Source organism: Quercus lobata, chromosome 5, assembly GCF_001633185.2.
Source record: "Quercus lobata isolate SW786 chromosome 5, ValleyOak3.0 Primary Assembly, whole genome shotgun sequence".
Lineage (NCBI taxonomy): Eukaryota > Viridiplantae > Streptophyta > Magnoliopsida > Fagales > Fagaceae > Quercus > Quercus lobata.
Genome location: NC_044908.1, coordinates 559,525 through 573,879, shown reverse-complemented (window position 1 = coordinate 573,879; position 14,355 = coordinate 559,525). Strand labels below are relative to the sequence as shown.

Genomic DNA, 14,355 nt, shown 5'->3' with positions numbered 1-14,355 from the left:
GGCTTAATTACCCTTTCAATATATGCATGACAGCGACTGTAACTTGTATATTGTATCAATCTATAATTTGATCAAAGTTTGTCTCTGTTTCTATTGTTGCTACCCATGCTCTGGTGGAACTATTGTGGTTCAACTCGCTTTCTTTTGCACATGCTATTATATGCAACTTCTAAAATTTGTAAGTGAGTCTGTATGCGAGATAAATAGCACCTTTATAAAATCTGATGAAAATATTTTTATTTCACATTCTAATTTGGTATTCCTCATTTTCTACAAATGTTAACTGTAGCTAAAGAACTACATGTTACATCATCACATGGTTTAAGGAAAAAGGGTTGCCAATGCATGAGCTAACTCATTTGCTTTTCTTTTGAGCCAATTGAAATTACAGCAAACAAAAGATCTCTAAGTTATGCAATATTGTTAAATAGGGTGATGCAGACTAAGGACTATCAAGAGCTCCCTTGGTGATTCTCTCAAAGTTCTCATCATAAGCAAACTGTAATGCCCACAAAAAGTATTAATTGATTGTGTTTTGGTGGCATATATTTATTGTCGTAAGTCATTGTGCCAATAGTTCATACGTAATATTTTAGTATTAATTAATTGTGTTTTGGTGGCACATACGTAATATTTAAGTTTGATGTTCAGAACTTTGAAGCTGGCACAAGGGATGAGGTACATTGTTTAAGAGAAGGGAGTAAGGTTGCATGGAAGATCATTGAGGATATATTAGGAAATGGAATCCTAATGTTTAAATTTTTGTTTAATTGATATTTTCCATTTAGTGTTAAGAATTTTTGAAATAGTAATCCTAATTTGCAATCAAAGAAGAAGAAACAAGGAATTGTTTAAATCTTCTTACAAATTCTGTGAAAATTACACTAGCAAAACATTCATAGACATCTTAAAAAATAAATCGGCTAAACATTTTGCTCTTTTAAGGTTCATTCTCATACTGTTCAATTTTATCTTAAATTACATCTTGCAAAATCGTTACAACTAGAATCCAAATATGATTTCAATTAGAATCTAATTTTGCACCACGTGCCTCATTGAAGTTTTTAAATTTTCGTTTCAAGTGAGTCATTCAATGCAAAAGACAAGGAGTCCTGTAATGACCCAAAAGTGGGGTCATGCATTCCATGGAATCCCACATCGCCTAGGGAAGCATATGAGAATGTGTTTATAAGGAATGACTTCCCTTCAATGTGTAGAGCCATTTTCCCCCACTACTGTGTGCTTTGGGGGAGAACAAAAACCGTGAGGGGTATGGGTCCTAAAGCGGACAATATCTATACAGTTGGGGCGAGGTTGTTACAAATGGTATCAGAGCCATGCTCTAGCCGGAAGTGTGGGTCCCATACGCGAGGACACGTGTGCCCGTAAGGGGAGTGGATTGTAGTGACCCAAAAGTGGGGTCTTGCATTCCATGAAATCCCACATCGCCTAGGGAAATACATGAGAATGTGTTTATAAGAAATGACTTCCCTTCAATGTGTGGAGGCCTTTTCCCCCATTGCTGTGTGCTTTGGGAGAGAACAAAAATCGTGAGGGGTATGGGTCCCAAAGCGGACAATATCTACATAGTTGGGGTAGGGTCATTACAAGACCAATATAAATGAATCATAAAAAAACACAACCATATATCTAATAATATGATTTTACACTAAGGTTATGTTTGGATTGGGCTGAAACGCAAACGCCGAAACGCAGAGCGTCTGCGTTTCAGCCCTTTTTTTTTTTCCTGGAAGTGCGTTTGGCATTGTTCAATGTCCATGAACAGTGATTTTAGGCTTATGAATAGTGCCAAACGTGTGTTTTGAGCTAGAATGTTTGACTTTTTTCCATGAACAGTGCATAGTGTGTTCTGTTTATGGACCCACAAATTTCACTTTTCAGCAACTTTTTCATTAAAAATGGGTCCCACGGTATTATTCACACATTTAAAAATTATTTTGCTATAGTATTTTTCAGTTTTTAGTTTCAGTTTTTAGTTTTCAGCTGTATCCAAACGGACCCTAAGAGTATTTTTTTTTCCTTTTTTTTTTTTTTTTTGCCAAGTGACTATTACAATACTAACACAAAAACTGAATGACTATCTCATTCAGTTAAATATTCTTAACTACACAAATTCCAATTTGCCACCTCCTTGGCATTACTCTTTTATATTTACATGACATGTCTTTTATACGGATGGTAAAGTGCATGTTATTTTAGCTTACTAGATGATGAATAGAAGGAAGCAAAACTCATACCAATTACTTTTTACAAATTATATAATGTTTTATTTGCTTACAATAACTTTAGCAGTACACTATTAGACATTTAGGTACGTACGTAATTATTATTTATTGTTAGCTTGATCAACTATCTTTTATCTAACTTATGCATCTATGCGTCTATAACTTTAAAGACTACTATTCCTCAACATCTAACTTATACATCTATGAGTAGTCTATGACTTTAGAGACCATTATTCCTCGAGAAAATACAAGACTCAATAAATTATATAAGATGTATACCATTTTTCTTTAATTTTTTTTAAGGGTAAATTTCACTAACCTACCTTGTGGTTTGGGCTATTGCCAACTCTCTCTCTCTCTCTCTCCTGCAAACACAATGTTAATTTTCTTTCTTTTTTCTCAATGAATCTTATCAACAAAACTAATATAAATATTAGTTGAAAGAATATTATTCAAATTAGTTTCTAATTGTAGTTTGATCATGAGCCAAGTGTCCATTTTATTTTTATTTTTAATTTGGGTGCCAGGTTCTGTATTTTAGTCACCCAATCCTACTAGATGACAATACAAAAAATTTGATATTTTCATGTTATGAAGCAAAAAATCAACATGCACTACTCATAATGGGAACATACAAATACGTCTTGAATCAAGAAATCATTGATGGCAAAAAATTGATTGAAGAAGTTGTTTCATGTGGTGATTTGATTGCTACATATATTCATGGAGTCATTTTACTTTTTGAATCAAATCCTAAAGGCATTAGGTAAGCTTTTGGAAGTGTTGAATGATGAACATAGGAAGCACATACTTCTAAAATGCCGAACAACACTTCAACTACTTGCTACTGGAACTGCCATGTATCAAAGTCCAAACTTTCAAATTTGCCAAAAAAGTGGAATGGAACATTGGAATTGTGATGAACCTTAAACCTTATGGTTATGAAGAATTTGTGATTTTGTGCAAGAAATGCTCCATCGACCTTGAAATGTTTAAGTTGGTGAATAGGTTTTTTTAAGTTTGTCAAACAATAAAATATATAATAATGTTCCTTTATATATTTCAAATAATAAAATGTAATATTCTCTTCTTCTTCTTTTTTTATTGTTTTATCTAATGCTATCCTCCATATGATAAACCAAAAAATAAAAAAAATTGACCATTAACGTCACTTAAATAATAAAATGCAATATTTTTTTAATTTTATATAATGCTATACTCTTTATAATAAACCAAATATATATATATATATATATATATTAACCAATAGCATCACTTAAATAATAAAATTCAATATTCTCTTCTTCTTTTTTCCATTGTTTTATCTAATGGTATCCTCCGTATGATAAAAAGAAAAGAAAAGAATTGATCAATAGCATCACTACAATTGACCATTCTCGTGCGTAAGCACGGGTTACATACTAGTATCAATAAATAGTAAGTAGGCACAAAAGTTTAGTAATATCTTTTAGATTATGTCAATAAGTGATGATAATAGGTTTTAAAATCATACTACTAAATTCATAATGTATCTCGTTTGTATATGATACAACTATATGTATAGAAAATGTAAGTTTCATATTGTGAAGACTGAAAAATAATGGATATGCGAGACAAATTTATGCGATGATTTGCATATTTGAATGCATGAATTACTTAAAATTTTGAAGCTCCTAATTTTATTTAACTACATATCATTTTATTTTCAAGTCCTTGATAATTTTAGCCAATGATTCACTAATTGGCTTCTTAGGATGGGTAAACAAGTTTAAGTCAGATAGAAATTAAGAGATTGTTATAACTATGGTTCTCTTAAACTTTTAAATGATTCACTTGAGCACATGAAAGCTTTTTTCTATTGAAATGTGAAACTTATCCCACAATGTATAAGTTATTCAACATAGCGTGACAATAATTCCTTTATAAATAAATTTATTGTTCTCCTTCTTGCCTAACAAGAATGATCATATATATTTTTATACAAGTACTCAAAATAGTTAATATAAAAAAAACAAAGCTGCATGAAGTAAGCTTTTTACATTGATGACTTTGTTGTATGGTTGGAAGAAGTACCAAACCTTTTATTGAACAAAAAAAAAATAAATAATAAATAAAAACACAAAAAATTGTAACTATCTCACGCATTGTGTGAACTTGCGACTAGAAGAGATGGAAATGCAACAAGAACCCTTTTTATTTTTTTATTTATCCAAATGGTGATGAGTCCTAGCAACTTGACAGACACCCTACAAAGAAAGAGAAATTCCAGTTCAACATTGAATAGCTAGGAGGTTGGCTAGGGAGGCTCCCCTAGTGAAGTCAGTAGACCAATGGGTGAAGAAACAAAAATGGCAGTCTCAACTCTCAACATGTGAGATTGCCCTACCTTCGTTTGTGTAAAAACTAGTAATTTACAAGGGTTTCTTGGATGGCAATATGGTCATTTCCCATTATTCCATATTTGCAACCCATGCCTATAGACCATATCTTAGTACTCTTCTTCCTTAGTCATTTCAAAGGAAGAGTAGAACATGCGACAATCTTCATATCCAAAATCAAAAGAAAAATAAGATGTAGATGGTTGCCTAATAACATTTGATGCCACCTGATGGGATTCCATCAGTTGCTACGTTGGCGAATGATTTTTGAAACAATATTATGAATCCCTCAATTTTAGTTGTGAGGCTCATGCTGCCTTACCTTGTGGTCAACAGTTTCAAGTTAAGTTCTAATCAGGCCAATGTTGCACAGTCTTACCAATAGATGCTTGGAAAGACCACCTGGGTCGGCTCAGACCCTTATGGCCGTTGAGGCCCTCTTTATTTTGCCTAATTACTGAAATGATAAAGGTCATAGTCTTTGCAAGGGGTGATGCTTATTAATCACAATAAATAATAACCATGTGTGAGTCTCTCTGTTGTCGCTTCCCAGGCCCAACGTTGGTAAGGGGATCCTGGGCCACCAAATGAGTTAATCGGTATTAGTTGGACTGGACTTGGCTCACCGCGACCTCCTTGGGCCGTTATACGAACCAATCTATGCACAAGATGAACTCCACAACACAAATATATATATATATATATATATATATATTTATATATATATAAATATATATTGGTTGAGCAACTAATAAGGAACAACAAATACACGATATAAAGTAAATGAATAAAATGTGAAGATCCCTCAAAGAGGATGATATTGTATTTTATTAAGTTAAGTACTTGAGTACATCAGGTCCTGCCTTGTAAGGATACTCCATGAGGCTCAATAAAGCTCAAAAATCATAGACTTGAGTAATTCCACTTAGCCTCTCAAGACTTATGAAATTTGAGTCTTCTTGAATCTAAGTGACTCCCTGAGTATTTTTGCTATTAGTTCCTTTTACAATGCCTCTTCTTCTTAAAACTTAACTAATAGCTTAAAGAAAAAATACTCAGGGAGTCACTTCAAGAAAAAAAACTTTAAGATTTTCTGTGTGTTCTCTCTCTAGATTGCTTGTTGCTGAATGCCCCTTTTAACTTCAGGCTCACCTCCCTTTTATAGTGCCCTTTGAAAGCTCTTTAAATCCATATTTTATCCCTTGATTCTTTTGGGTACTTGAGCCACTGATTTTTTTGAAACATTGGTGGCTGGTTCTTTCTTATTTCCTCTTATTTCATCTTCATGGGAACCGATAGCTGAAAGTTCATCTACTGACTTTTCACTTGTAGGAGCTCCTTTAGGTAAACCCAGATTCCCTTTAAGGTCAATGCTTTTTGTTCTTCTTCCAAGGCCTCAAAAGGGAAACTTTAAAAGCCTTGAGACCTTGATGTTGACTTCTCACAACTTGGCCATTTTCTAGAAATGGACGGATTCCCTCTTTCAAGGGGTGTGCTTAAAAAGGTTTTTGATCACTTTCCTCTTATTCCACATCCTCTACCTTGCCCAAGGTCCTTTGGCTTTTCTCATCAAGTATTGATCCTGAAGCCGTCATCTGTCCTTGTCACTGCCTTTTGGATCCCAGTTGCTTGATCTAGACAAGACCTTATTCAATCCTTGTGCCTTTCTGGAATTTGTGTGTATTGTGCCCAGATTGTCTCTTGAGCTGTCCACATCCCATTCAACACCTTCTAGCCCTTCCTAAGGATATACTTCTTTGGAATTGGAGGACCCAATAAGCTTTGAACTCGGATCCCCTCCTTTCTCCGGGCTCCTTTGCTCTTTTATTCTACCTTTTATCACTAGGCCTTCTTAGTTTTTCATGTCCTCTTTGTCTTATTGGGCTAAGCTCCCCTCCCGTTTAGGGCCCAAGCTTTCTCTTCTCTTTCCCACGAATTGGGCTTTCTTCGTGTCCATGGGCTTGGCTCCCTGTCACATTTTGGACCTCAAAACCATGATCACTAGTCGAATCCAGTTTCGTACCAAAACTAGGATTTTGGGCCTAATGTCCCATATGACCACTATTATAGGCCTATAAGCCCGATTCACCATTCATTTTTCATGCATCTCGTGTTTTGGGTGCACAAAATTTTTGTTTTGTTTACTTTTTTTGTTGTGTGTACAAACATACTTGATTTTTATGTGTCATTTTTTTGGCTAGAGCATGTCATAAAACGTGTGATTGTATATTGCATGAAGATTGGAATTTTTTTCTATGGTTATGTACCATGGTTGATTTTGTTAATGATCCTCAAAGGTTTGTGGAAGGTGGTGTTGATGTGGTAGATATTGTGGCCTTGATATGTGGTCTAGGACAGAGATTGAAAGCAATATAGTCAAGTTGGGTGATGTCGATACCGTACTTTATTCGACCTCGATTAACGTATCAAAAATAAATAAATAAAATTTCAAAAAGGTGCAAATCATGAGTTTCAAAGCAAAAAAAGTGTAGCAAATAAACGCAACATGATTCGATAGTGGATCAAAGGGTTACAACATTTGAAAACCCTTCTGATAGTAATTAAGACCAAAAACCCTAACTGGGTATGGTCAAAAAGTTGATTTTTTTATCCAATCGTCCAATCGGGCTAAATTTTGGACCATCTTGTAGGTCATATTTATCCCTTCAAAATGATAGTTCATGGGCCAAAACAGGAGTTAAAATGGATGAGATATCAACAAAACACCAAAACCCTAATTAAAATTTTCACTTTTTTTTTTAATGGTTAAACAGGCTGTTTTTGGACCAACTTTGCACAAAAAACTGTACTGATTGGGTAAGAATTGGAGCAATCCGACTGAACCAGTTTGAAGTATGGGGTCTTGACCACCTCTCACAAAAAGGGCTTGGTGATATCTATCGTGGATTGGAAGGAATAACTATTTTAAGGGAAAATGTCATAGAATTTCCTACACTGCATCACCTCCTTTCCTGAGATATTTTGATGACTGTAGCTCCAAATCTCATAAAGTCAGAACCTTTGGAAACTAGACATCTAGAGCTTTCCAAGGATATAAAGTTTGAAGAAATCAGAACTTAGAAAGCCTCCAAAAAGTCACACAAAGATCAGACCAAAAACTAGGAAAAAGACGAAATAGTCAAACTTGGTATAAAAGTGGGAGGCTATGTGATGGTGTACTAGAACACTATCATATAACCGCCCATTTTTTTGGCTTCCCTGTAAATACCCCCCCCCCCCCCCCAATTTTTTTCTAAAAAGTAAGAAGTTTTTGGGAGAAAAAATAGAAAAATCAAAGAAAAAAATACTAGAAAAATCTAATAAAACCCTAGAAAATTCTGAAAATTTTCTCTCTCCTCTCTTTAGGAAACCCATCACAGAAATTCAGCCCCTCTCATCTTTATTGTAATCTTTGTGGGTAAGGTGTAGGGATGAGGTAGTTTCTTAATAACTGCACCCATCCCATCCCTCTCTATTTCTTCTTATGTAAACATCATTCATCTTATATATATGAAATTCTATTTATTTGTTTGTTGTCTCTTTGCTTTAAATTACTAGCATTTTGTTGTTGTGATTGTGTATATCTATCTCTCTTTTCCTTTATGCTTATGTTGTTGATTGTCATATTGTTGTTAAGTTCCTAGATGGGTATTGAACCATAACCTAGACTTAATATGAGAAGTACCCTTAGGGGAAAGAAGTCTCATCTCTTCTATGCATGTAGGAACTCCTTACATTCTTGTTCATATATTTATCTTGTATATTGTTGTCCATTTATTTAACGTTCTTCCCCTTCCCTCTTTACTTTATTGTCATCCCTTTTATTTAATGTTCTTCCTCTTCCCCTTTACTTTATTGTCATCCCTTTTATTTAATGTTCTCTCCCCTTCCCCTTTACATTATTGTAATCCCATTTAATTTTTGCTTAATGCCCACTCCCCTTTTATTTATTTATTTTTATATAATATAGAAATTATACTCTAACTTAATCTAAGTATATATGTGTGTGAATCCTGGCTTTTAGCCCCCACACCTCATAAGCACTTATACTTGTGCACTCCCCTTTTATTTATTGCACCTTTAATTCCTATTGTTATATATATATATATATATATATATATATAATGGATTCAAGTTACATTTGGTGTAACTCCATAAGAGTTACACATTTTTTAAAGCGTAGATTCCTTACAAATCTAAGGCTTAGAAATAAAGCTATTGTCATATTAATATTTTGAAAATCATTAATGTTTTACCTTGTATTAGCCAATAGACTCAATGAATGCTCTCTCTTTCTCTCTCTTACTCTCTTTATTACGTGACTGTCTCTCTCTCTCTCTTGATCTACCACCTGACCATCCCCATTGGCAGCAAATCTTGCTCCTTTCAACCTTGTTAGGAATATAGAATGGATGGCAATGCTTCGGTAACAAGAGGTGCTGGAGATCGAATATCCTATTTCTCTGCTCCCTCTTATTTCTCATTACTCACTTTGAATACATTCCAAGTAACAATGTAGTTCATTCTCAAAAAAAAAAAAAAAAAAAAAAAAAAAAAAAAAAAAAAAAGTAACAACCCAATTATTCTCCCTTAGCAGAAACATTGGCTAAATTAGATAACTGTAATACCTTTCCTTCTAATAATAAAAACAATCTAATAACAAACAATAATAACAAAAGATAGAAAAGCAATCTAATTTCCTAGTCACACGCAACTGATGGAATCCTTTATTGAAATAAACTCTTGGAGGAAATCTTCTTAGCAGATCCACTAGAACTACTTGGCTGGTAACAATAATCTAGATACGAGGCTCAACACAGTATATGCAATATCTGTAGTTCTTTTATATATATATATATATATTTATTTATTTATTTATTTATATATTACTATCTCATCATTTAAGAAAAAGATTTTCTATTTGTCCCTTTTAAATGAGCTTTAAACCTTAAGTAAAGCATAATATGGGTATGTCGTCTTAAGGATGATTGACGGCTTAGAACCCGTCTCTTTTTGACAAAGAGCCCATAAGGCTTGAAATAGATTAAAGCTTATTTAAGAGGGATCTCTAATTTTTTTTTAATGCTCTTTACTTTTATTGTCATTTGAGTTCAAGCTCTTTACTTTTATTGTCATTTGAGTTCAAGCTCTTTACTTTTATTGTCATTTAAATTCAGGCTTACATTTACTTGTCATTTAAATTTTCTACCAATTTTATTTTCTTGTCATTAATAATGTTGTCATAAATTAATAGCTTGGGTAAACAAATTCCTTTAGTATGCTTGTCCAAAGAAATGGTTTTTCAAAGAAAAAAGAAATTTATTCCCTTTTCAAAAGTGTTTTTCAAAATAAAACCCTTTTTTAAAAATCCACCTTTCAACCTTCTTTTTTTTTTAAATGTTCTTTCAAGAAGAAAAAAAAAAATCTTTTCTTTCCTTTTAAAATGTTCTTACTAAAGAATATGTCTTTTTTTTTTTTTTTTTGGGAAAATAAGGTGTATTTAAAAAAAATCTCTTTTCTTTCTTAAAAAAAAAAAAAAACAGAAATGTTTTCTTTTCCACGTTGGAATTTCTTTTAAAAAAAATATGATAAAAGAAATTTTTCGAATGAGCAAAGAGGATTAGATGGGCGTTGTAATACTCTGTTTGGTCACATTATCGACGAGACCAAAAGGATTGGGGGTATGTTGCGGCAATGTCAGTTCTAGCATGTTTGTTGGGAAGGGAATAGGCTAGCTCATGGTTTAGCTAGGAGAGTAGTTTTATCTGCAGGCACTAATGTATGGGTAGAAGATCTATTTGGAAATTTGGATAATATATTCCAATCTGAATTGTCTTAATTATTTAATAAAATTATGCTTACCTTTTTCTCAAAAAAAAAAAAGATGAGCTGTAGTGTGGCCATAGTTAGCTATACGTAGATAATATAATGTTGACAGCAATGAAGAGATGATATGCTAAACATCATGTCATGTATAGATAAATTACTTTAGTAACAGTTGGCACTTTGGTCTAATTAACTGAGAAGGAAAATGGAAAAAAAATTGCTATGGATTCTCTCTCTAATCTCTATGTCTAGCTAGTCATGCAAGGTAGAATCCAACCAAACCAACGTCCCACCTCAGAATTGAGGTCAGATTGCCGGGACTCTGTTCCCATAGCCAAATCTTTTGCCTTGTCTCTATTAAGCAGGCCTCCTTTTTTCATGCCCACCTTTACCACTTTTCTAATTCACCCTCTTCGATTTTGCGTCCCAACCAATCTGATTAACATTGGTAGGAGCATTAATATATTGTACTGCATTATAATAGAACTAGTTTAAGCCAATGTTCTCTCCCCCTTCATAGAAAACTACGCTGCTGAGGCTGCAAATCCCTCAGTTTTCGAACCTGACCACGTTCTCTCCCTTTGAAATGCAGTCAACCTTTACTTCCTTATAGTTGTGGTTGTGAGTGTATATATACATTGTACCTAACCCTTCCCCCTAACCTCAGAGGCCTCCTCAACCTCTGCTGTACGAGCTCTCATTTTCATTCATTTATTCTCTGCTATAGTAAAGAATGATAGCGTCAGCCATGGTTGAACTCAAGCAACAGACCATGTGTGGAATCAAGTCCCCTGCAAAAAGAAAGGGGCATGGCTTCACCAGAAAGTGTGCTTCCTTAGTGAAGGAACAACGTGCCCGTATATATATCCTTCGACGCTGTGCCACCATTCTTCTTTGCTGGTATATCCATGGAGATGAATAATAGCCTATTCTTCCCCAATTTCATCTTCTAATAAATCTCTCTTTCCCCATTTCCTTTTTATCCTATAATATATTACTTCTTCTTCTTCATTAGGCTTCGTTTTTTGTGCTGGTCCGGTTTGGTTTTGTAGGCAATGGCGTGGTTAATATACTTCCTCCTAGGATGCCTTTTATTTTTTACCCTATTAGGAAAATCCCTTGGGTTTAGGGGCATAGGAAAGCTTTGTAACTGCGCTCTTGCTTTTTCACCATCCAGTCATCTTATCATGCGTGGATAAACACTGACGGAACTGATATGAGGGGTTGTATCTTATAAAAAATGTTGTCCGGCAGCTGGTGCTGTTGTCAAGCTGTTGCTCTAAGGGTTATCTGTAACTTTTGTATGTCTTCCCCCTTTTTCTTTCTTTGGGAGCAACATGAAGAAAATGTTTTTAATCCCAAGAAAATGAAGGGAACACTTGACATGTTGTAATATCATAGTTGTCCTCATGGTTATATATACATATGGTCATATATGTTGACTGCAAATTAAATGTAGGAAAACACCACATCACTGAATGATCCAAGTATTTTTCGCTTTTGATGAAATCCATCAAAATAGTGATTTTATATGCCAGTATTATCATGCGAACATGTTGCGCTAACCAAAATGATAGATATTTTTTTTGGTCATTCACTTTTGATCATTTACCAAAGAAGAAAAGAATAAGATCAATATATTTGCCCGATTTCAGTACAATCTTTCCTACTAGCCACTATTCACTGAAAAAAAAAAAAAAAAAAAAAAAAAAAACAAACAAACAAACAAATATACACTAATCAGGGTCGTACGTCGGCACTTTCACCGCAATCTTATCTTTTAACACACCAATTTCGCAACCAAGCATGATAAGCCCATGAATGATAGCTAGTTGCAAGGAATATACACGAAATTCACAGATCTGTGAAATGCAAAATAGAGAAAAAATATACGTAAAAGAAAGTAATTACACAAGACAATATTTACATAATTTGAAAAAATTTGCCTATGAAGCCTAAAAAAAAATCATATTAAAAACCGTAGAACTTATATATCAGGTTAGGTCATAATTCAAATCAAATACAACTAGGTTCCACATAGCCCATCCATGGAATGAGCCTGGCCCATATGTAAATACAGGGTAATCAAAGCCCAAAGGAGGAGAGACCATTTGGGTTGACCCGTTACCGAGGTAATTCGTGGAACTAGTCTTCCTGAGGTAGCATTGTCCAGCCAAGAACTTACTAGCTGTTTTATCGAGGATATCTATTCGGCTATCTTCTCGAGGAATATGAAGGAGGAGACATAGAGCATAATGTAACAGTCACCTCCACATTAATGAGTTATCCCTACCTAATGTCAGCTCCACTAAATGCTGAATGACTAGCCTGAATAGTAAGAATTCCCCAAACGTTTGCCTTCATGATTAAGAAATGACAGAGAGAGGAGTGTGATGGGAAAAATATATCCACAAATCCAGCTAAGGGAGGGATAGATGGAAAGCAAGAAAGGGGAGTATAAGAGGAGACCACCAACATGATGGGGGATCTAGAAAAATTGAGGAAGAACAAGAGAGAGAGAGAGAGAGAAAGGTAGAGCATGTATTTTCCTTTTTTCTTTGTGTACCTCGGGAAACCAATGTTTTATCAATCCAAGTGTTTAATCATGTTGTTTTCACCTCCAATCACCTTTCTAATATTCCATTGTGGAATTTCATCTCATCATAATTAGAAATTAGTTGTGTTGATTAGACGCCAATCTCCTTTAAGGAAGTTTTGCATTTCAGGTTCCCACAATTGGCATTGTTGGTATGATTTTCCACAAAGCTATAGGATTAGGAGTTAGTTAAAGTTGAAATGACAAGCTGGGGATGGAATAGAAGTCCTAGGTCGCCGCAGCTTAGCTTGTTCGTAGGATCAGTTTTAGGGAATAGAATGGTATAGTTAGAATGAAGGGGGAATGGCCAAACAGAGCCACAACAAAGTCATAGTAGAGAACTGGTGCCTCCCTCCCATTATAGGGAAACATCAGTGATGAACTCCGTGAGACCTTCCCAATCCAGTAGAAATTGGGAAATGGATCATTTGAGGGCACAATGTTAGCCTTACAACGAGGAGCAAGGCATCATAAAGGAAATAGAGATCATTGGGAAATTAGCCCCGATGGAGGAGACTCCTGTAGAATGGAGAACATCTTAAGGTATCCTCGGCTGCAACAGGAATACTGACCTTTTAGGTATAGGCAGAGGTCAATCTCACCCCTGCGCAGGAATAGGGAGAGTTCAATATTCCTAGTCAACAAGTGCAAGGAAATAGTGGATTCTCCCTCGTGGAGGAATAAGCAGAAAGAACTCTCCCCATGATGAATCGAGGAAAGAGAAGTTTCTCTGAGAAGATTCCAAACATTGAGGACTCATGGTGAGTCTTCTAGTCCACAAAATATGGGGAATGATGTGATGAGCAATGCCTTGCAACAAATTTCACGGTCCCCTTTTTTTGAGGATATCAAGACTTCAGACATGCAACAGAGATTTGTGAGGCCTATTTTCTTTATCTACGATGGTAAATCTGACCCTGCGGAGTATGTTAGCCAATACAACCAAAGCATGGCCATCTACTCCAAGAATGAGGTCTTAATGTGTAAAATCTTCTCGTCCAGCCTGGGACACACGACCATGAGGTGGTTTGACAGATTGGAGAAGAGATTCATTCATGGATATGATGAGTTGACCTAAGCATTCGGCGCAAGGTTTGTAACATGTAGTCGAGTTCTTGAGCCCTTTGACTCTTTGATTACAATGTCTATGAAGGAAGAACAAACTCTCAAAGTGTATTTGGACCGCTATTGGGAGTTGTACAATAAGATCGGAGGAAACAATGCATAAGTCATTGCAAGGACTTTCAAGGTCAGGCTCCCCATTGATTCCAAGCTGAGAACCTCTTTAACCCTACATATGTTTCAAAAT

At 34.9% G+C, this 14,355-nt stretch overlaps 1 protein-coding gene across 1 annotated transcript; it reads left to right on the top strand.

The window, feature by feature from the left end:
* The first annotated feature begins 11,198 nt into the window (after positions 1-11,198).
* Positions 11,199-11,372, top strand: LOC115988879. Its single transcript, XM_031112506.1, has one exon. It carries the CDS (start codon positions 11,199-11,201, stop codon positions 11,370-11,372), a length of 174 nt encoding a protein of 57 aa, XP_030968366.1.
* The last annotated feature ends 2,983 nt before the right edge of the window (positions 11,373-14,355 follow it).